The sequence below is a fragment of the Cuculus canorus genome, chromosome 17 (assembly GCF_017976375.1).
Source record: "Cuculus canorus isolate bCucCan1 chromosome 17, bCucCan1.pri, whole genome shotgun sequence".
Lineage (NCBI taxonomy): Eukaryota > Metazoa > Chordata > Aves > Cuculiformes > Cuculidae > Cuculus > Cuculus canorus.
This window is the reverse complement of record NC_071417.1, coordinates 14,652,585-14,675,652: the sequence shown is the minus strand read 5'-3', so window position 1 is coordinate 14,675,652 and position 23,068 is coordinate 14,652,585. Positions and strand designations below refer to the sequence as shown.

General features: G+C 52.2%; 1 protein-coding gene across 5 annotated transcripts in view; it reads left to right on the top strand.

The window, feature by feature from the left end:
* The first annotated feature begins 14,163 nt into the window (after positions 1–14,163).
* Positions 14,164–23,068, top strand: part of MSI1 (musashi RNA binding protein 1) — a 28,961-nt gene continuing 20,056 nt past the window's right edge. Inside the window, exons 1-6 of one of the 5 annotated variants that reach the window (XM_054082323.1) lie at positions 14,164–14,539; positions 14,665–14,705; positions 14,790–14,871; positions 14,993–15,077; positions 19,592–19,633; positions 21,383–21,475. In XM_054082323.1, the coding sequence (XP_053938298.1) occupies positions 14,481–14,539; positions 14,665–14,705; positions 14,790–14,871; positions 14,993–15,077; positions 19,592–19,633; positions 21,383–21,475 (402 nt within the window). In that variant the 5' untranslated portion in view covers positions 14,164–14,480. Of the gene's footprint in view, positions 14,540–14,664; positions 14,706–14,789; positions 14,872–14,992; positions 15,104–16,300; positions 16,325–18,810; positions 18,940–19,591; positions 19,634–21,382; positions 21,476–23,068 lie in introns of those variants that run through there. The other 4 variants (XM_054082322.1, XM_054082324.1, XM_054082325.1 and 1 more) reach the window with 4 other exon arrangements.

Sequence of the window (23,068 nt, the reverse complement as noted above, 5' to 3'; positions counted from 1 at the left end):
GCCTATTGTTCTTAACGCTACTTTTCATCAGTGAAACAGCAGTACGCAATCTGTGCTTTCAGACATGCTTATTGACTCAGCACGGCCAGGGCTGGATCCTCAGCTGGTGTAAAGCTGCCCTGGCCCCTCAGCTCTCAGTGTCACCCGTGACCCCCATTTAGTCTTCGTCCTGCCAGCAGCTGTGGCCCCGCACTCTGGATCAGAGAAGCTGTGTGGCCAGGCAGGGCTCGCCTCCTGGTGCCGGCTGGCCCCGGGTCTGTCCACAGGGATGGCCCCTGCATCCCCGAAAGTAGGGAGAGATGTCCTAGGGCAGGTGGAGCCTGAGCCAAGCTGGGTTTGCTCTGCAGTTGGGTCCTGGGCTTGGACTGGTTTGAAGGGCAGGGACTGCTGAGCTCAGGTGATTAACATAACAATCCTGGGGCTCTGCCTTCATCCTGCGGCTAAAGCCTGGTTTGCTCAATCCAATTTCCAGTCTCTGCCCTTTCTTTAGCAGGCTGATTACACCGGCAGGACAGTGGAAATGACCTTCTTAAAGCCACAGTGCCCCTTGTCTCCTTACCTGTCAAAACACAGGAGACAGAGCATTGACATCCAGAGAAATAACGTGTTTAGGTGCAATGAGCAAAGGAACAAAAGTAGCAGAGCACTCAAGTTCACAGGGGTGACTTTTGTGTTGTTTTGTCAGAAGCCTTGTGCGTTTGTAGATATTTCCAAGCAGGTCCCACTGGCAAGTGGGGCTACAGAGGTGTGGGCTCGCACAAATTTAAGAAACAGTGTGCAATAATACACCAATAAATGTGAAAAGTGTTACCATCTTACACAGAAACCTGGAAGCTGCTGGACTGGAAAGCTTCTGCAGTGCTGCTTCTCTCATTAGTCATCCTAGCCTCATTCTGTCCCTGTAAAGTGTTGTGCCTGGCTTTGTCCTCCTCCTGCACAAACTTGGACATGGTGTTTGGGCCTAAAGAAGCTGTGAATGCTCCGATACCTGGTTCTGCAGCAACAACAGCCCTGGTGTGGGCTGCAGCAGGAGCCTGTGAGGGGGCTGCAGCTTCAGGTGCTTCGGGAAGCTGCCAGCTGCCAGGCAGGCCCCAGGAAACCCTTGGACTAAGCACCGGGCTGATGGAGCCACCGAAAGCACAAATGGTGGGTGCCTTGTCCTTGCAAAGGCTTGTCCACTGGAGCAGAAATAGGCGATTTCCACTGAGAGTAGAGCATGTTTCTGTATTGATGGTCTGACCAGCTTTGTAAAGAGCTGTGCTGTAGGTGGTCTTTATGTTGTAACTCTTGGAACTGTCAGCAGCCACATAAATCTGCCCTTCACAGAGGATCACAGAAAGAAAAAGCTGGTGCCTGACCAACAGCTTGGCATGGGGCATATAAGTTGTGGTCCTGTTGAAATTGGCAGTGATGCCTTGTTAGGGCTGAATTTTGCTTAGGGCTGTCTCTGGGTGATGTTGGTACCTGCAAAGAAAGAGACAATCTCTAGGTGGACCTGTGAGGTGAAGCCAGTCTGATTGGCAGAGCAGCCATAGCTAACTTCTTCTGGAGCCAAAAGGATGGCTTTGCTATCTCTCCTGCTTGAAAAGGGGGAAATAGGGCGAATATCTTAAGGTTTAGTGTAACAAAACAGGCTGGGAATAAAATAAACTGGATAGCTGATACAGATGTGTCAGTCACGCTGCCCTAAAGCCACTGCTGATTGCTGAGATACCTGTTCTGTCAGGCATTGAGAAGACATAGGAAAACAATTTTCAATTCATAGCAGTCTTAAAGAGACCTGCTGCACACAGCAAATTTGATGCTGTGATAACTGACACCATTTGTGACAGACAAATCTGTGGCTTGTGTAGTGAAGCAGTTCAGAAGTGCCTGCTGTCGCATACCAAAAGGCTGCGGAAATGGCACTTGCTAGGAAAAACGTCACAAGAGGATCCCATCTACCAAAGGCATCTACAGAAAGCCACAGGAGAGCAGTGAGATGTTTGAGCATCACGGGAGGGCGTTTTAATTATTTTTCTTTCCAAAGGCACAAATGGCATTTGGTCTGATCCTATTGGAAGCTATGAAATGGGGAACCATGGAGAAACAAGGTGGTATCAGGAAAAGCAATGCTCCTGCACTGTGAAATATAAAGATAAACTGAATGTCTCTGAAGGAGAAGGAAACAATTACAGGAAGGGCTGTTACTAGAAGACTGCTGGGAGGAGGACAGATGCATCCAGGGCAACAAGTCTAGGGTAAATACAGGGAACAGTCTTGGTGGTATGACCTTGCCCGTCCTTGCCAGGACAGCATTTTCTTACCTTTTGTTACTGGGAAGATAGTCCCAGGAGTTGCTCTGTCTGTAACATTGAATGCAGGGTTGTAGGAAACAGTACAATTGCTTAGTCCTCTGCAGAGCGATGTGGCTTTCCAGGGAGGCAAGGATAGTGCGAGTCAGATGTCATTTGAAATGATGTCTGTATATTAATTCAAACTCATCAGATAGAAAATGAAATAAAACTGTCTGTAATGCACCTGTGTTACAGTAGCATACACAGTGTGTGAAGAGGCATATGGAAGCACACGAGAAACATTGCATAGAAGAGGGGAAAAAAAGGTGTATCTCATATGCCTTCTGTGGCTTTTTGGTTTTTTTCTCCATGAACCTTTCAGGGGAGACTCCCTTGTTGGAGGAAAGCCCTGCTGCTCCTGTAGGGCAGGGCTCTCCTGGGTTGTCACTGGTCAATTGGTGACAACAGGCAGCTTGGCAGAGTCAGAGTGTAGACCTTGCAGTGTTAAAAATCAAGGCAAGTAGTGTTAGCTCTTCTCCGTGTGTGGTTAAACGCTTTCTGTGTAGCCAGTGCCAGGCTATGTTGCGGCCCACTGCTCATGAATGCCTTTGCCAGGTGGACACCACGTCTGCTTTTAGTTGGAGTTAAGGACCAAATGAGACTTAGTCTCTGTGTCACTTCTAAAATATACTTAGGCTCATATTTCAAGGAAGGGGGTTGGAAAACTGGATCCTATGACTCTTCCAATGAGTGAATTCACTGATCTCTTTTTCTGTGCCCTGAAAGACATGAATAACCCACATGTATGTGAGAGCTACCCCATACCACAGCTGTGTCAGCGAAGGGTCTTGTGTTTCCTTCAGATTTCACACCACAGTAAAGTGACTCGGATCAGACGGTCTTTTAGAGAGAAGCCACCATAGGAATGCTTTCAGCATCCCACACTGTCCTTGAACAGAAGTTGGAGTTTGAGTCCGTGTAGTAATCGGTTGCAGTGCCCCTGTTTGGGCGGAGATTAGTGCTGTGATATCTACAAGCGAAGACTGTGCAGTCTAATTTTGTAATGAAGAATTATAGTAAAACAGTAGGCAATGTTTCTTGCAAAGAATATCTGCTGTGTACAGCTTTATACAGGATAAACTGTCTGGTCTAAATATAGAAGCAGTGTTCTGTCGAGAACTCTAAAAAGAAAATGTATTCGAGTTGGTGTTTCCTGGCAGCATGTTTTGTATGTCATTCACTTACCTGTCTAAATTCGAAATGTAATAAGTGAAATAACAGTAATTCATTCTATGATGTATTGGACTGATGGAAGTCATTATAGGCTTGAGATGTGCATCCCCCATCACAGTGTAGCAGCTGCCTGTCAAGGTCTGGCTTGCAGGGACCCTTTTGTAGGCTGCAAAGTGTGCTGTACCTCCTACAACGCCGACTGTGAAATCTCCTTAGCTCCCGATTACGCTGTTTCTCTTTTCACTCGCAAGGGCCTTGATTCAGCTACGTCTGTGTCAGGCTCTTAGTAATGAAACTTCTGCCTGAAACGTGCTGTGTCTGCCAAAACAAGCAGCAGCTCTTGCGAGGTCCTTCCAAGCAGGTTTCTCTTGCTGCTGTAGTTCCCCGTGCCCACACACCCCCGTGCCCATCCCAGGATTTGCTTCCTTCCTGGTGGTGATCTACTCTGTTATTTTGGAGCACGGGCTCACAGACCCGAGCTAGAGGATCTCCAAAGGAAGTTTAAAGTGTTCAATCAAAGAAGAAATGCAGGGAGAAAAGAAAGCCCTGCCTCGAATGGCATCGTTCTCTTTCCCTCATCCCTTTGAGGTTCTTCTGCCTGTGTGCGACATCCCTCCTCTCCCAACCAGCCTCTTTCTTTTTTCAGTCTTCCTCCTGCTCCTCACCCTCCTTGTTCAATGATCTCCCTTTAGGCTTTATTAGGGACTCTCCCTCCCACCCTTTCTCTCCCTCAGTTTTTCTGATTCTCTAACATAAGACAATTGAATGAGGCCAGACTCCTAAGTCGAAGCTGGGGGTGGTAGGGAAGAGGCGTTAAGATTTAATGATATTGCCTCTTTAAGGAATCCCTAATTCCTAACACCCATCTCCTCCCCCACCTGAGAACCAATTAAAACTCAATGAATTCAAGTGGAGGCTTTTGTGCATCACATGTGCTTGACTAACAAAGCCTTCTCCACGCTGGAATAAAAGCTTCTATTCAGCAGCCAGTTTGTTCTAATTCAAATCACTTCCACTCCAGCATCCTCTCCTTCCTCGCTGCTCCTGAGTTCCCAGGCTGGGTGCCGCGCCTGCAGCCCGGCCCGAAGCTCCGCTCTCCACCTTGCCCAGCCCGACCTCGGTGGCGGAGGAGCAGAAGGCAGGAGCCACCGTGCGATTGACTGGGCGGTCCATGGTCATTACGGCCCTGCCCCAGGAGCCTGCTGGGGGGTGAGCCCGCATCATGCCTGCAGCGCACGGGCTCCAGCCCTGGGAGCTGTCTCCAAAGAGGAGTGTGTGCCCTTCGGAAAGGGCAGAGTCCTCTGTGTGTAGACAGAAAATTACCTTGTCTATGGGCAGAGCTCAGCCTTCCTTGAAACCAGTGAAACCCTCTCCTTTCCTCCTCACTGCAGGATTACGCAGATGTAGTGACACCTGAAGTGGCAGGGGAGTCCAAACGTGCACAAAGTCTGAGCAAAGCCAAATAGTTTGAGCTTCCATCTGCCTCGGGGTATAAATTGTTCTATCTGGGAACCTGAGGGTAGCTTCTGTCCTCTACCCTGCCTTGAAAGTTGAAAACAAAAAGGGGGGGGGGGGGGGGCTTGGATAAGGTTATATGGGGGATAGAATCCATTTAATGATATTCAAGTTCCAAATTTCAAAATCTCACTTGAAAGTTTTGCAGATCTGAGTTTTGATGACTCCATGTGCGATGGCAATTCTCTGTCCAGACATTAGTCAGGTAATCTTTCCTGGTGTAAAAGAGGCTCTGCTCAGAGCTTCTGCCTGTCCTTTGCTGATCAGCATTACCAGAGCTGTTAGCAGAGCTGTATGCATGCCATTAACTGGGTTATCTGTTCTCTGTTCCCACAGCCTCCTATTTGTAGAGACGCTTTTGGATTTTTTTGCTCTTGTGAAAAATCTCTGGTAGAAGCAGGTTGAGTGCTCCGCTCTGATGGCAGTGAGGTTTTCACTCCTGCTAATCTCTCCTGGGAGTGAGCTCCAGCACTGTGGGCCAGCTGCCAAGGAAGCTATCTGCTCCGCTCCAGAGCCTTGTTCTGGTACACGGCATTTGCATCGCTTCTGAAACACATGGCTTTCCCGGGGAGACACGAAGGAGAAATCCAGCTTTTGGATAGCTGGGACCTGTCCCACAAAGAGCTCTGGTAATTTAGATGAGCTCTTGGAGGCTGGTTTGGTGTTTGCAGAGGCACCAATGGTGAGAGGAGCTATTTGGGTTTACCTGTAGATGGGGACTGTGGTGTCTGACAGTGGAGGTATGGCATTTTGAACTCACCTGAAAGTCTGTAGGGCTATTGATTCTTTCTGCCACACTGCTTTGCAGCTGCCAAGCACTGCAGCGAACAAGAGTTAATGCATATCAGTGTGTGTTATGGTCTTCCAGTCAACTTCTATGAAAGAAAGGCCTGAACATCCTTAGCGGTCCTTTTCCTTGCTATAGCTGTGGTCTCTCACATCTAATCACCAGCCCCAACTGTGACCAGGATCTAGACCTGAATATGCTTTACTGTTCCCAAAAAACCTGCTTGGGTCTATCCTTGTCAGTCTTATTCGTCCGTTCATAGATTTGGACATGGAACCCACCTTTGCTGTCAATAGGTTTCTACTGTTTAGTAAATTGATACTTTTTTTTATCCAGCAATTTTCTTTTAAGTGCAGAGGGCCTCCTTTTGCTGTGATGTGCAGAGTTGAAAAACAGTTGTGCTCTGGCTAGGTTTATCCTTAGCAAACCCATTCCTGTGTCTACTTAAACGGAAAAGTGCAGGGATTCTGAAAATATTGAAAATGCACAGGGCTCTCAGACTGACCCACAAACAGTAAAGAACAGCTCTTTAAGTGACAAGTTAATTTCAGGTCATGCTCTGTGGTATCGTGACAGTGTAATCTCTGTCCATAAATATGCTGAGGGGGAAGAAGATTGGATCAGGATCTGTTAGTTTCAAAAAAATATTTAGTTCCCTGCAAGTTAGAGAGTGCTGATATTCGGAGGAAGTTAGGAAGTATTTCCCTTTACAGCTTTTGGGTTATTTTCTACAGTATGTTCTCTCCAAAGATATCGAGGCTTTTTTTTTTTTTTTTAGGTAGAGAAGAAAAACTTCAGTTTTCAAGTAGAAAACCAATCTGTGAGAAAAGGTAGGAGCAGCACTGACAACTCATGAGGTCCTCTCTCTTGAGCCTGCTGTGGAACGCAGCAACTGTGTTGTAAGCTCTGAGGTGGGGGCTGACAACGCTGTTGTGCCTGCTCGGGGACGGCACACTTGGTCCCCATTTTTTTTTTTAATAAACATGTTTAATTGGAGGGAGCGGAAGATCTGAACTCGTGCGGCAGTGTGGCTCGGTGGGCAGAACAGCCCCTTCCTTCATGATGCAGCTGAGCTCTCCTTGTGCCGAACACTGACCTTCATCTCTGGGGCTCTGCACTTTGTTCCTGTTTCTCGTTAGTGAAATGAGTTTGATGGTCTCAGACTTGCTAGTAAATGGTCTCTACTTCAAAACAAAGTGCAGTTAGTTTGGCAGGAGAGTCCCAGGTCTGACCTAAAACTAAATTACAGCTGACCCTGAGACAGAGAGGCCCCTCCAGGTCAGGGACAAGGGCATTGTCAGGACACTGGGAGCTTGCTCTGTAATTAGCAGCAAAGGTATCAAATACCTCCATTTCTAGCATTCCTGTCTTTAAAGCAACACAAGCATAAAATCCCAAAATTTCTCCTACTTCAGACCCACTGAAAAAAAAATGAAAGAGGGCTGAACAACTTTTCATTTATTTGCTTTTTCTCTGTTCTGCAGTAAATCTCTCCCCATCTTAAACTGTCTCCCACAATCCTTTGTTCCCCCAGCATCTGGGAATGGATTTACCAGACGCTGCATTGCTTTCAGGGCTCCAACGAATGACCAACGAACCTGAGCACGTTTTGTCTGACTAGCAGGAGTGTGTAAGAGGAGCTTTCCTAATTAAAGAACTTGCTTGGCTCCAGAGCTGCTCTCAAAGCAAACCCATCTTCTATCCCCAAGTTTCTTCACACACCAGAAAGGCTTTTTTAGACTCACCCTCCAAAATGTGATTTGTTTTAAAAACACCTCGTGTCACAGGAACACGATAACTTTTGAGATGGGAAGAGGCTTGTAGCAGCTTTCTTTGTGTCCAGCAGAGTGCCAGTAAACACAGGACAGGGTGCTGTTGTGGCTAAAAGCATAGAGAAGGTGTAGATTATCCAAGCATTCTGCTTTTGACCTAGTCACCTACTCCACTACATATAAAGAAACACAGATCTTGGGGGCACACCTTGAGCTACCATGTGCCTGTTTTGCAGGAAACGCTGTGTGCTCAAAGCTTCCCCAGGCCTTGTTTGGAAAGAGGAACGTTTACTGCATCTCCAGCTTTTTGATTCAAACACTCCAAATCAACGGGATCTTTTGGAAGATGCCTCACTCTTTCCGCCCGTCACAAGTGGGCAGTCTCCAAACCCCAAGGGTGTCTATGAAGCAGCAAACGTGGTGATCCCCAGAGGGGAGATGCTGGAGCAGGGCAGAGCATACTAAACTGGGCCTCCAAAAACACCCATATAATCAGATTACAAGACCAGTGAGTCACAAGCCTGACTATGATCCCACTATTTCCAGAGTAACTCATGATATTCCTGTTTACCAATGTCTCCAGAGCTGCACCAGTTATTCCTACAAACAAGAGAGTAGAATCTGCTCCTTGATTGATCGGGTATGTGGCGGGTAGATAGAACTAAAATCTTAAAAACATTTAATTAGATTCATGTTTTGTAGGAAACTGAAGGGGTTTTTTTAATGTTAATACTCCCGGTCTTGGTATGTGTATCTGACAGACGCTTTGAATTACGGAGGTTACTGTTTCACTCCTACTTTTAGTAAAGGGATGGTTCCAATCTATATTGTGCACCTCCACTGTGAGGGAGGTTTCCTGCCGCTCCTCTGCTTTGGATGGGGTATCTCCACATTGCTTGGGTCCCAGCTGTGTGCTGAAGAATATCTTGGACAGCTACTTTGGAGGGACCTCATCCCTTGCTGTTGCAGTGGCTTGGCCACCAGCCAGCTGGGAGCTCTGCAGAATAGTTTGTGGATCACTTCTTGCTGCTGTTGGGAAGAGGGTCAGTGACTAGGTTTCCTTCAGCTTCTGGAGCTGCACGGGTAGGAGGTAAGTGGGAAGGTTCTGCCTGGGTCTAAAAACAAACAAAAAGAAAAAAGAAAATGGCATAAGGACCCTAATGTAGCAAAATCAGCCTTGAGGGAAATCCAAAGCAGGGAAAGGCGTGAAAAGATAAATGCTTAAAGGCTGTGAAAAGTGAGCGGAAGATACAAGGGCAAGAATGGACATGTAGCAGCAGGAGCAAAGTATTTCCCGCTAGACTATGAGCACTGCAGAAGCAAAGCTTATCTTCAGTTAGAGGCCAGCTCACTGGGTCTGTGGGCAAGGGGAATCACTGTGCTTGGGACCAAAGAACAGATTTTGAACCTTTTCCAGTTCCAAACTCACCATATTTAAACAGTAGCATAGCTTGACCAACTGGAGTCTTTAGTGACAGCTGCCTTACATCACATTCCCTACCCTGAAAGGATTGTGAACCTGCAAGCCTGAGTGAGATGCTGTGCCCTGGGGTGGGGTGGGGTGGGGGAAGCCCTCCCGCTCCGGAGGATAGCACTCCTGGCCCCAGAGTGTCTGTTTGGGGGCACTGCTGTGGAAAACCAGGAGTTCTTCAAAGTACAAGACCCTCTGGGTGAGTTTGTGCCTTGGCAAACAGACGACTGGCCAGAGATGACTACGAGTGCACCTGGACCCTAACAGCCTCTCTCGCTTCCCATCCCCATCAGCAGGGAGGAGGATCAGGCAGGGGTTATGTGTACAAAGCAGCTAAGCCGCTCCTGCAATCTGAGGATGGGAGCTTTGCCTGGGAAGACACTGGTGTCCATCTTGATTAGGATGTGATGCCTGATGTAAGTCATGTGACAAGTACAAACAAAATACCTTGGCAAAACCTTGAGGAACCAGGACAGGCTGAGCTGCTTAAGGAGATTTACAGCGTGTATTTCTGTCCTGTACACCCGCCTCGGTCTGAACCTTTCCTGTCCCAGGAGCTCCGGCATGCACCCTGGATTTTAAAGATACTTTTTTCTGGTCATTCTTCCAAATAGTCTGTAAACCTTCTCAATTCTGTGCTGTTAACGGTGTAGTTCTGGTTACTTTACATCACCATAGCACCAGAATGCTGTGAAGTTTTTTTCTGAGAAGTGCTATTGGGATTTGTGGAGCAAAGGTCCCATCATCTTAGATTAGAAAATGAGTCTTGAAGAAATGAGAGAGTTAAAAGCCGGTGTGTTATAGCAGAGGTAGGAAATCGATTATGTCCTGAAAGAGAGGGGATGAAGAAACAGCTTCTGCTTGCTCAGCTCCTGTTCGTGTGTGGAGCCAAAAGTTTGCTTCTCTAAGTGCCTCTTCCTTCTGGTGCTGCTCTGGGACAGTGCCAGCACCCAGGTTTTCTGCCTCCTGCAAGCATCTCAGTGGAGGATCCTGTCCTCCTTCCCCCAAGCCCTATTTTTCCCCTTGCTCCCCTGTTCCCTTGGACTCAGCTATCTTTAAGTTGGATTTTAGAGGTCCTTGACATGGTGCTGACTTCAGCCCTGGATGAATAATTCACACATGCGTCAGACCTGCAGAGGATGTGCCGATCAACTGATAGTGCAGCATCACCAGTCACTCCTGAGAGGCTGGATGCTGGTGGCCCAGCAGACAGACTGGGCTGCAAGGCACCCAGCAGTGTCCCTGTGGGGACACTAGAAAAGCTGTGTTTGGGGTGGGAGTATGTTTGCGGGGGGGTTCTCTCTCTTTTTTTTTTTTGTTTTTTTCTCCCCCCGGGACACAGGATTTTATTTGTAATACAGGACTTTAATGCTTTTAAAAAATGTTAATACAGAAACCTATTTTGTCTAAGCTGTCTGTCAGCCATTGCACTGGCTGATGCTCTCTAACCTGCCCCAGACCTCCTTCCCTTGCCCCTATTTACCCAACTGAGTCCCAGACCTTTTCTCTAGCCCTGGTGGGGTTTGGTGCAGCCGGGCCTCACGCTGTCCCTTGCTCTGACACTTGCTCATCAACCACAGCCTTTTAATGTCTTTGTGTTATTCCTCTCTTCTTTAACCTCCACCTATGAGTTGGAATGCACTCAGAACTCCTCTTTCTATTAGACAAGGCCTCACTTTTGCCTCCTTTACTTCGAGCTCTTTCTGTCCCTTCACCTGTCATGATGAAGAAACTGTAGAAACTGAGGACTGAAGGTGGTGCCAAGAGGTGGCTTCTGCGGTAGACAAGGACGTAATAGAACCTGGTCACCAAACTGCCGTTTGCTTAATATGTTCTTAAAAATCTTCATGGATGGGAACTCCTTGGCCTTCCTGGCTGACCTCTCCCATCTTTAGCCATCCTCATAGTTGCTAAATTTCTCCTAATACCTAATCTTTATCTCTTTCTGTGCCAACTGAGCCATAATTTCCAGGACAGCGAGTGGAAGCCTGCAATCTCCTACTGTCCTCCAGAGACCTCTCCTTTTTTTGCTGTTTTATGCTGAATCCCTATTCACTATGCTTCAAGTTCTCTTGATGTTTTATTTTCTAACCCATGCAGGCCTCTTTCCCTTTCTTTTCCGAGGCTCCAATCTCTCTTGCTATTTTGGGGTAGCTGGGGTGGTCTCCTCCTCTTTCTTTCCTCCCTCCCACCCTTCTTCTAGTTATCCCAGTTTATTTACTCTTCATATATCCCTTTCTCCTTCTCTTTATTTGCCCACACCTGTGTTTTTGTTCTTTTCCTGTCGTGCTTACTGCCCTGTTCCTCTCCTCAGTTCTTTCCCACACTGCTCTTCAGTGCTCTGGCACCATGTAGCCTGTTTTCCCACTGCATATCTTGCTCTGTGAACTTTCTTAGATGAAGCAGGGAAATCCTTGGTGCCTTTGCAGCCATTCCTCTCTTCCTGTTGCTGACTCCTTCCCTGCCTGTGTGCCCGACTCTTGCCCCATGCCAGCTCCTGCCAGGCAGGAGGTGGCTGAGCAGTGGGTTCCCTTGGAGGCAGGCGTGTCTCCTGCATGGGCAAGCTGGGAGGTTCTGCCATCAGCCTCTCCAGAGGGTGAGCACCGATGGGAGCGGCTGCCAGTGACTGGCATTGCCCCCAGGGCACCTACTGAGCTGCAGTTAACATCTTCCAGGTCTGCATGTTCAGCATTGCAATGCAAATATTACAAAAATTATTTGAATTCCAGTTCAAATTTGTTTATCAACAGGCGAAACTTCTCATGGTACCCGGCTGCCAAAACCTCCTGGCTAGAGACAGGTCTCGGAGACACATCTCAGCTTAAGCCTTATATGATGAGGGAGGGAAAGAGGCGGCTGCTGTCCTGCCCCTCCCCTAACCTCCACTTTTTGGAACCTCCCTCTCGCCATGAATAACTCCAGTGTCTGCCGCTGGTGCTGGGCAGAGCTTTGCCAATCATCCTCCTCAGCAGGAAGTGGACATGATTTTGATAGTGTCACTCTGCCACACACGAGACACTGAATAGCAGCAAGAAAACTGAGCAGTTTTGTTAATCTCGCTGGTGTTTGGCAACCTCTCAGCAGCAGCCACAGAGGCACTACAGCTGTCTGTCTGCAGCCCCAGGAACACAATGCTGCATTATTTTATATTCGGCAGATCATCTTTCCAATCATAAGGTCTGGAATGTTTTATATATTTACTTCTCTGCAAGGAAAGCTTCCTACTGTCACCTAATCAGCAGAAATTTCAAGACCCGCTGCCTTGTGAGCTACAGAGATAAATGAATTGATATTTACAAAGCACTTTGGGGTCCTGAGGTGGAAATACAAAATATTGCATGTATGTTTTGGAAAGGGCCTCGGAATAAGTTACAAGGCATGGTGTCATTCCCAGTGATGCAAGTTCAACCACATCCTCCATCCAAATCCTTCTGAAGGCTCACTTTTTTCCCCTCTGATGTTCATAGATGTTAACTTATATTGATGCTGTTCTCCCTTCTTCAGTATTATTTTGGTCTAGAAAAAGAGATTAAAATAATGAGCATAATGCAAGAAAGATAAGATGAAGCATTTTAGCGCTGTGTGCCTCAGAGTGCTCTACTTTACCCACCTCATAAATAACATTTAAAGTTATAGCAGCACACTGGAGGTAAACCCAGAGATGTTATCCTTTACTGTGTCCAGCAGCCATCCTTGTTTCTTTTTTTCTTTCTTGTACTTAATTGGCATTAGGACTGTGCTGAGGCTGGGCAGTTATGGAGCATAAAAAGCTCTACCAGGTGACTTGAAAACGTTAGTCCCTCCTCCGGTGTATTTGCCTTCCAGACTGGGAGAGAGCAGGTGCCAGGAGGCAGCGTGGCAGGCGGCAGCTTCCCAAAAGCCCAGCGATGATCCATGTTCCTTAGGACGCAGCGGGAGATGGCCGGGACGCCGCCTCAGCACCGCTGCTTCCTCGGGCTGTGCAGCCCTTCCCCATCGCTGCCCACTGCAGCACCACCTCTGCGCACCCTTAGTTGTATTGCGCCTCTCTGGGCACCTCCACCCAAAGCGGTGGCTGCAGCCCTGCGCGGGTTCTTCTGGAGAACAGCTCGTCCTGCCCTGCTGGCAGGGGGAGATGGGGCTGCCCCTTGGCCCCGGCTGGGATGCTGTGTAGCTTATTTCTCAGAGGTGGTTACCAAGTCTGGTGCTGAGCGCCTGCTGTACGCTCTACAGGGCCGGGGACAGGACGGTGTCGCTGGCCCAGCTCAGGGAACGGAGCGGGTGAGCGGTGGTTTGGCAGAGCTGATGGTCGGAGAGTGTTTTTAACTCGGAGTTGCAGCCACGGGCCTCGGGATGAGCCCGCGTAACAAAAGACACTATTGCAAACTGCCGTTACAACAAAGGTGCTCTGGTTGCTCTCCGGGAGGGAGATGAGGTGTGTTGGCACATGGAAAAGAGGCGTGAGAGCAGGGGAGGAGAGGTCGGAGGGGGGCACGGAGCTGAGGGCGAGGCGCCTGGGGGGCACTGGGCAGGACAGCGGCACGGCCGGGGCGCCGCGGTGCCCCCCGCGAGGAGAGGGGCTGAGCCGCCGGCACCGGGGCCCCAGGCGTCCTCAGCGGCGGGGAGGCCGCGGCTCTCACCCGTCCCAGCGGTGCAGGTGACAACCAGCACTGCCTTAGCTCCTCGCCGAGCTCCTCCGGCACGGGGCCGCTCGCCCGGGAGCGCGGCAGAGCGGGGACGTGCCCGTGCGGCCGCAGCCCGGACCCTCCCCGGGGCGCGGCGGGCTCGGGCCGGGCTCTGCACCCCGGGGGCTCCGCGGGGCTCACCCGGGGGCGACGGCAGCCCCGGGCCCGCCCGAGAAGCGGTCGCCGGCTTTAACCTGCCCGGTGCCGGGCGGACACGATCTGGAGGCGCCCGGTATCCGTGAAACACGGGGCGGCGGCGCCGGGGGTGCCTGCCCCGGGGCTCCCGGTGAGACACGGGGTTGGGGACTCTCGGTCCCAGTGCCCGTGTAACACGGGGTGGGGGCACCGGGGATGCCCGCCCCGGGGCGAGACACGGGTTGGGGGGCGCCCTCCCCGAGCGTCCCGGGGCTCCCGGTGCCCGCGAAACGCGGGGTGGGGGCGCCTGCCGAGGGCTTCCCGGTGAGACCCCGGGGCGGGGGCGGCCGGCAGCGACATCCCGAGCGCCGCCGCCTTTGTCCGCAGGTGCGAGCTCCGGCGGCCCCGGTCCCCGCGCGGCCCCGGCGGGTTTTATGCGCAGCGCGGCCGGCGGGGTGGGAGGAGCCGGGCAGGTTGTGCCCGCCGGGCCCTCCTCCCTCGCTCGCTCCCCGCCCGGCGGAGAGGGGTCGGGGGAGGGGGCAGCATGGCCTGTCCGTCCGGCCCCTTTTCCAGCGCTCATCTGCCCCGGGAGTGCGGCGCCGCTCCTCGCAGGGAGAAGAGGTCCGAATGGAGACAGACGGCAGCCAGCCCGGCCTCGCCTCGCCGGACTCCCCGCACGATCCCTGGTACCGCGCCGCCCCCGCTCCCCCGGCCGCGCTCCCCGGGCGGCGGCGGGGCCGCTGCCAACATGGCCGATGCGCCCCGCCGCCCCCGCCCCGCGCCGCGCTCACCGCTCGCTTTCCCCCCGCAGCAAGATGTTCATCGGCGGCCTGAGCTGGCAGACCACGCAAGGTGAGCGGGGCCGCACCTGCCGCGGGGCCGGGGGGGCCGGGGTGGCGGGGCCGGGGCACCCACCGGGGCGCGCTGTGCTTGCAGAGGGCTTGCGGGAGTACTTCAGCCAGTTCGGAGAGGTGAAGGAGTGCCTGGTGATGCGGGACCCGCTGACAAAGAGATCCAGGTGAGAGGCCGGGCCCGCGCCTCCCTCCTTCCCCCCCGCCCCCCGCGGCCCGGCCGCCACTTTAACCAACTTTCTCTCTTCTCTCCGCATCCCCCTCTCCCGCCCGGGCCGCGGGGCTCAGGGGCTTCGGGTTCGTCACGTTCATGGACCAGGCCGGCGTCGACAAGGTCTTGGCCCAATCCAGACACGAACTGGACTCCAAGACGGTGAGATGACTTCTCTCATCTCCGGGGTGCGTTTGCCGGCGGAGCGGCCGCCGATCGCGGTGTTCCGTTGCCGGTGGGAGGCGGTGAGCGATCGGTTCCCGGTGCGCACCGGCCGCCCTCCCCCCCCGCCCCGGGCTCGCCGCCGTCCCGGCGCGGATCCCGGTGACGGTTTCCCTCCCGCCCTGGGCTGCAGGGCCCCTCCGAGGCGCGACCGTGGCCTCTGGGCGGCGGCACACCTGAGCGCCTTCGGGGCGAGGAGTGCCCCCCGTGCTGCCCCCTCCCCGGCCTGCGCCCTCCCCTCGGCACGGAGCCTTCGAGCCGGGCTCGCCGGAGGCTCCCGGGGCTTCCCCAGGCGAAGTGCTTGTAACGGTCGTCGAGGTTCAACGCTTTATTGTCTCCGAGCATGGCCAGCGCCCGCCCATGTGGGCCACCACCCGCCCATGTGGGCCACCAGCGGCCCTCGGAGCGGCCGCGGCTCCAGCCCTCGCTGTGCCGCCGGGGCCGCTGGGGAGCAGCTGCCTGCGCCCGCGGGAAGGTTTCCGTGGCTCCCTGGCTCGGTGGCGGATCGTTCCCGGTCCTGCCTTGCAAGTGTGCGGGCTGTTTTAGGGGTGGGGGTGAGGTGTCCGAGTGGGAGGTCCCTTCTCCTTAGTTTTAGTGACTTGCCTTCCCTTGGATTCCTTTTCTTTATTGCTGCCCCGGGGTGAAGGTGAGGGTAGGGATGGGGGAGCTGCAGGGGCTGCGGCGGGGCGGTACGGTGAGGGGAGACGTTCTGGCTCAGGGCATGGGCTGCCAAGGAGTCCAAATGCCCAACTTTATTTCTTCCAGCGCATGGCTCGGGTGTCCTAGCCTTTATCTCGGCAGAAGGGAGAGGGCGGGAGAGCAAGACTCTGCTTTCTTAGGGTTTACGGCATGAGTTGCAGCGAGATTTATGTCTGTTCCTGTTTAACTGCCTGGATCGCTCCCTTTGATGTGCACAGGTCCTTCCTCCCCACGGGAGCTCCCGGTTAAACCTACCCCAGCCTTCCTGGCCAAGGCTGGGTCCCCGGGACTTCCAGCCCTCCTCCTTTCAGGAGTGATGTAAAGTGAGTTCTGCTCTGGGGGAGGACGATGGTAAAGTGTTTTGAGGAGGGCCCAGGGCTTCCTTTTTTCTCTTTCTTTTTTTTTTTTTACTAGCCTGTGTAAACACGGTGTCTGCTCAGCTAGTCCCGTCATGAGTCTGCGGGCTGGCGTAGACCCCTCTCGGAAAGGCAAGTGATGGATGTCTGTTGTAGTGCTAATCCCGAAAGCGTTCCGGGGCTAGGAGGGAGCTGAAACCCACGACGTCCATTCTTCTTCCCAAACCACTGCTGCCGCCTGTGTGAAGCCGCTGCCTGGCCCACCGTGTGGCCCACAAGGGCGAGGTGGGACGGGCAGGGGCGGACAGGCGGGCGCTACGGGAGAACAGAAGGGCCTCATGGCGCAGGGCGCGTGGGGACCAGCCATTGAAATTCCCGGCTGCATCTGCTCCGCTCGCCCCGACCGTGCGGTAGAGAGAATAGGGGCAGTTTCACCAGAGCTCTTCCTTTGTTAGGAACTTTGATCCTCTCCCTCCTTCCTTTTATTTTTTATTTAGCGTGGTTTTCAGCTGGGTCCGATGTTTCAGAGTGTTTTGCCTGGTGAGAGGTTAGTCTTGTGGTGCCGCATGGAGCCTCCGTATGGCTTTCCCCTGCCGAACTGAAGGGCTGTGCTATGAGTCATGGGTTACATGACACAAACTCATCTGAACCCTCTAATAGGTTTTTATGGAACTCTGCAGGACAAGGCCTGGTGTTCTGTCAGGACAGCCTTCTCTCCAGGTTTGGTGTCTCCTGGAAAGTGGCACTTGGATGGGCAGTGCCTAACTTGTTGCTTCATTGTTTTCTGATTCTTCCTACCCGAATGAGTACTGTTTGCCCGATTCTCTGGCAAAACCTTGCGATTTTCAGACTCCTCTTTGTTTTTAAGCTAGATTGCAGCAGCGTAGGGGGTTATTTATGGAAATGCTTGATATGAGAATTGGCTTTGCAGTCTCAAGGTAAAAGATTTGCAGGACTTTGTAGAGCTGCCGCTGGCTGCTGCCTTGAGCTTCTTTATGTGCGCTGGGAAGAGCAGGGTTGGCGGTGCTGGGTCGCCCTGTCGTTTCTTTGTTGCCGTTACTGAGTTTTTGCTGGGTTTGTCTTTTGTGGTGGAGGGAGCGATCTGCGGCTTGTGGGCAGCGCTGACTAATGGAGCAGAGGTAGCCGTAGAGGTACGATGAGCGAACAAACCCAGTCCTGAGGTCTCAGAAGACCTTCCTTGTCCTTCCCCTGCTTTTGGGCACCACTACCAGCCGGGTTGATGCAGGAGTTACATGACCTGAGCTATTAACCAGTACTGGAGATGGCCTGAAGAGTGTTGCTGAGGAGCCCGGCCGGCCCGCTTGGTACACCTGCAATGTCAGTGGGATTCCTCATCCTCACAGCCTTGCGGGGTGAAGTGGAGGCAGTTTGTGCTCAAGTGATGTCCACTCCCCACAGTCTGATCCTGGGGCTTTGGGTACAATCTGAGTAGTTCTGAATGCTCTTACTCTTGGCAGATTCCTATCTAGTTTTGTAAAAAGGATCTGTTATGTCAGTGGGTGACACTGAAACACAACTCCTCCAGGGCCATTTGTTTTAACACCAGAAAGGAGGGACTAAGGTACCAGCACTTTTGCTTTCATTAGAAAGACTCTGGTGACTGAGGAGCAGTCCGGTTCGAGTAACTTGAGTCCGGCACTGAACTCGCTCCCCTCTGTGTGTTCCCAGGGCTGCCCCTGTATTCGGCTGCCCTGGCCTCCCTCTACCTGCAACAATAGCTGGTTGTGCCGAAGAATTTGTGCAATGACTGCCTGCTCCCTCCAGCCGGGAGGACGCGTTATCTCTGCCCAGTTGATCACACTCAGGGTAATGAGAAAATGAGGCCGAGCTTAGCATTGCTGAGTATGAAAGCATCTTCTTGGCAGGAGCTGAATGACACTGGCTGAGAAGTAAAAGACAGTAGATTATTGTTTTTGCTTATTATCTGCCATCAACCTCCTGGTCTCCTGCCGTCCCCTGTCCTCAGAATTCGCTGTGGGTGTCTGCGCTGGCCAGGAAACGGCGGAGGGGGTGGGGGTGTGTGCGGGGAGGGTCGGGTCGGTTCCGATGCCCCAGGGAGGCACCGCAGGGTATGCTAATCCGCTGGAGCTTGAAGCTTGGGGAGGGAGGTTTGTTTTTGAGTTTATTTGTGCTCTTCACTTTTGCCTCTGTTTACTTACGTGCTGAGTTTATTTATGTTGTAGGCTGTGAGTCAGGATGGAGGTGGGGAAAGCAGGGAGAGAGGCTGGTGGAAGGGTGCAGGGAGGCCGGGCTCTGGGGCGGTGTGACAAGTAAAAGGACACGGGACGGGAGGGAGGCCAGGCTGCAAAGCTGAACAAAGCAGCAAGTGGGGCTGGAGAAATACAGCTTCCTTTTAGGCTGTTTGAGCTGCCGGGCTGGTGGGACGACGCTCTGGGCTGTCCTCCCAGCTACAGCCTGTCCAAGTGCAGGGATGAGCCAGACCTGCCTTTACCACAGGTCTTTGTAAGCTGATTTGTAGGTCTGGATCATCCCCGATGTGATGTAACTATACACGAGTTGCTGTAAAAATAGGCTATAAAGAAAGAGGTGGCGGCTGAGGAGGAGAGGAGGGTTCATGGGTGTCGGGCTTGCAGCTGCATTAGTGTTGTCCTGGCTTTTGTGGTGGGGTGAGGCCGATGCAGGCACGCGCTCATCTGTGCTGAGCCCAGCAGAACGGCCGGCACCTGGATGGCGGCGCGGGGACCAGCAGCTCCGGCTGGCAGCAGGTTTATAGAGAAGCTGAACAGGCACAATGGAGGGCTCAGCCTGCGGAGGGGAGGCATCGCGTCATTGTGTGCAGTGCAGCCTGGGGAGAGGGGCAGCGCGCTGCCCTGCCGCCTCGGCCTCTGCAGCCAGTGGGGCTTTGGACCCTTTGGTTTAATTTGTGCCATTCTTTCTGCTCTTTTATCTCTTCACCTTGTGTTTTGTGGGATGAAATGCTGGGCTTTTTGTGTGCTACCTCTTTTCTGTCCTGTTACTCGTGTGAGCGCTGTATTTGTAGGTAGAGTAAAAGGGGGAGAAAAAGGGCAAAAGAAATCACTTTTAATGTGAGGCCAGTGATGCCGGGCACCCAGGGGCAGGCCCAGCGGGAGGGAGCAGCCCAGCCTGTTAATCCCTGCATGTGATGGGCTCTGGGCGCGTCTGGCCTGTGCTCAGCCAGAGACAGACCACTGCATGCTGGGACTTGTAGTCTCCCTGGATTACACCTTACCGAGAGAAAGATATCTGCAGCCAGCTTTGTTTTACGCACCTCAGGTCAATTATTTGGGATTTTAGCAAGGTGCCGTGTGGGCAGAGACAGCCATGTGCACGGAGGAAACCCTGTGTCTGTAAATAGGCGACAAAAGTGTGTTCACCTGTTCTCCTAATCTCTTTCAGATCGACCCGAAGGTAGCGTTCCCCCGCCGAGCACAGCCCAAGGTAAGCGGTGTGGGCAGCCTTTGCCACCCAAGGGGTGAAGTTCGTGGTCATGAAATGTGTCCTTCTGTGCAAGGTTGCCAGTGCGCACAGCGGAGTCACTCCCTGGGGTTTGCGCAGGGCTCCCCTGGAGCAGGAGCTGCTGTGCCACCCTGCCAGTGTGACATCCTGCACCATGGTATGCTCCTGTTGGGCTCACAGCGCAGCGCTGGGGATTTGCCTGGTGCTGGAGAAACTGAGAGGCCCTTCCATCATACTTTGGGATGCACTTAGAGCTGGTGAAATAAGTGCTGCTCAGGGTGAACTTGGCATTTCCAGACAGCGTCTGGAAGTTTCTGACCTGAGGGGATACAGAACAGCTCTGCGCTGCATGGGATGCAGGTAGAAAGAGGGTTGTGTGTACGCATGTGCGTGTGTACAAATTGGTGCGTGGCAGGAAAAAGGAGGAGTTCATTTTGTGAAATGCCCGTGTGTGCTTCAGCACCAGAAAAGGCAGAAGGAGTTTGGTGTTGGACTTTATCTACCAGAGGGTCTGGCATTGGAACATGCTGTTGCAGGAAGGTTTTCCAGGCGTGCAGCTAGAAACTTTAAACTGAGGAGCCGGTGGCAGCCTGGAGACTTTAGGCCTTGGGTCTCCCTTTAACTTTGTTCTTGGGTAGGAGTTTTGAAATTCAAAGTCTCAATTCCAAGTGCTGTTATGGGGAAAACAAACTGGGGAGAAGCAGTGTTGAGAAGCAGAGAGGGAAGTGGAGGCTGGTGCCGGGAGAGAAGTAAAGGGGGTCGGGCACTGAGAACAATTGGTGAGCAGGTATCCCGAGTAACTGGAGCCAGGAAGCACATGGTAGGAATTGGGTTAATTCCATTAAGCAGTTTGGTGACAGAAGGTGCTTTAGTGTTAGAACGGGCTGCTCTCCAAGACAGGGAATTGCTGCGGATTAGCCCTATGCTCCTTGGGGTAATTAGGACCATGTGTTCCTCTGAGAGCAGGGGTGTAGCCAAGCAGCTAAGGGGAGGATGCAGCTGGAGAGCCAGTTCAAAGGATGTCGGTGAGCCTCCGCCTGGCAGCAATGGCCCCTCTCAGGGCAGTTAGTTTTCTTCCTCATCCCAGCTGCATGAGTGACAAGTGGCAGAGGGATCAGAGGGATCTGCTCTTTGCCTTCTTGAGAGGCAGAAGAGATTTAACTGGGAGTTGACAGGGCTCTGTTTTGGTGACTGGGGAATAGGTGTGAAATGAGGCTTATTCCATGCAGGACTGGATGCTTCACAATTTGTGAGCTAGGAGGGCAAAGCCTGGAGAGTCTACCTGTGCCTGCAGCCCTCTTGCCTATATTTCCACTCTGGGAAACTAAACAGGCATCTCTGGGGGAGCCTGGAGGAGGCCAGCTGTGCAAAGTGGCAGGGCTGTGAACGAGCTGAAGGGCTGGGGAGGGAATAGTCGTGCCCTGTGTCTGGGGAGTGGTGTGAAGGTGCCAAGGGAGCAGCAGCAGGTTAGCACAGGGAGAGGCTGGCAACGTGCTGTCCGAGGAGAGGAGGTAGCTGGGTGCTAGCAAGCACAGTGGGGTGGTGCGAGGGGTGCAGTGTGGGACAGACCCACTGGCCACGTTGGGCTGGGGGGCCTTGAAAAGGTGGAAGCTTGGCTGCAGCAAAGGGGCAGGCGCTTCCTGGCAGCGGAGGGGAGTTAGTGGCCTTTTGAGTCTCGTTCTCCTCTTGCTCTGGGTTTACTCGGTGAATTCCTGTCCTTCCCTTTTCCAGATGGTGACCCGAACGAAGAAGATATTTGTGGGTGGTCTGTCCGTGAACACTACTGTGGAGGATGTGAAGCAATATTTTGAGCAGTTTGGGAAGGTAAGGCGCTTGAGCGGTGTTGGATCAAAGCTGTTGCATCTGGGGCAAAAAGGAGTTTTCTGAACTTGCTCAGGATTAGAAGCCTACAAGTCTTCTGCGTGGGGTTAAGTAGATTGAAGGTCGGATACAGATCTGGGTGGCTGTAACTTCTTTGTAGGGGTTACAGCCAGAGGCTCCCGTCCTGTGTTGATTTGAAGCGAGGAGTCGTGCTTGTTCTGGAGTTGGTAGCACCTCGGCTGAGGGAAGTAGTTTTCCATTTTTTCCGTATCCAGAGGCCTCTTATAGCATTTAGGCCCAGCAAATTTGAAGTTTGTTTAAATGCTGGAGGAAGGTTTGTAGACACTCCTAACAGAGTGGCTGCAGCATCGGACCTGTGATTTTGGCCTGTTTCTAACTATGAGCACTGTGAGTGATATTTCAGTAATCCGTTATTAAAATAAGCCTTTTGGTGCTGAAACTTCTGCTGATTTTTGGGCAAGTGGTGGTATTTGGTTTGATGTTGGAAGAAAATTTGGCTTTAAGGCTGTTCCTGATGTTGGTCTGGCTCTTCTGTGCCAGCTGGTGAGTCAGGAAAGGGTGGGATTCTGTGGAACAAAGCCACTTGTGCCATGGTCCATGAAAGCAAGGTGTGCAATTTGTGAGTTGGGACTGAATCAGAGGATAGAAGGGCGCTCAGTCTTGGCCCTTCAGTCCACTGTCAGGAGGCTGTGAGCATCCCCAAGAGCAATCTCAGTAGTATTAGACTGAAAGATCCCAAGATTTGTAATGGGATTAGGAACTAAAGGGGATCGTCGTACCTGAATGCTGAATGCAGTCGCCACTGGGACAGGACACAATGACGGTTTCACTGTTGTTCAGTGGTGGTGTGGGTGGGTTTGCTGTTTGGGGCAGGAAGGGCTGGGTTCTGTGGCTGTTGGGACCTTCCTGCCCAGGCAGGAGGCAGAACAGAGTTTGCTGGATGGTAAATCTGGCCAGAACTTCACTGGTAGCGTCGCGGATGGTGAAGGAAAGTACCACAGGAAGTGTAGAGCGTGAGGGATGAAGTCTTTGGTATTAATTTTCTGCTGAAAGATGCTGCAAAAGGGTGAAGTTAAGGCATGTTAATTGGTGAAAGGAATGGGAGCTTTGTAACCTATTTTGCCATATTGTTGGAACTTTTGGGCAGGAAGTTTGGAACAGGTATTAGCTCAGTACCTGTGCTCAGCTTCTTGTGTTCTTGAAGTCAACTGTGCCGTGACTTGAAGTGGAACTCTGTGTTTCTCTTCCGTCCTAAGAGAAAGTGGCAACGGCTAAAGCAGTCAGATGTCCCTGTGTTTGCTGGTTGTTATCTCTGTGTGGTTTTATTTTTTCTTAGAAATAAGCAAACTCTGTTGTGTCACCAAGAGCTTTTACCTGGCGTCGCTGCGGGTGTCACCACTAAAGATGGTATCCATCTGTCTGTGTACTTTGAAGGTTGTCATTTGACTTGTGTGAGCTTCTGTGCTGCTGGTGGATGCATTTGAAAGGAAAAAAACATGTCTAGGGTACAATCTCCTTTTATCCTTGACCCTGCCTCTGTTAATTTGAAGCAGGAGCACATCAGGTAGCACAGTT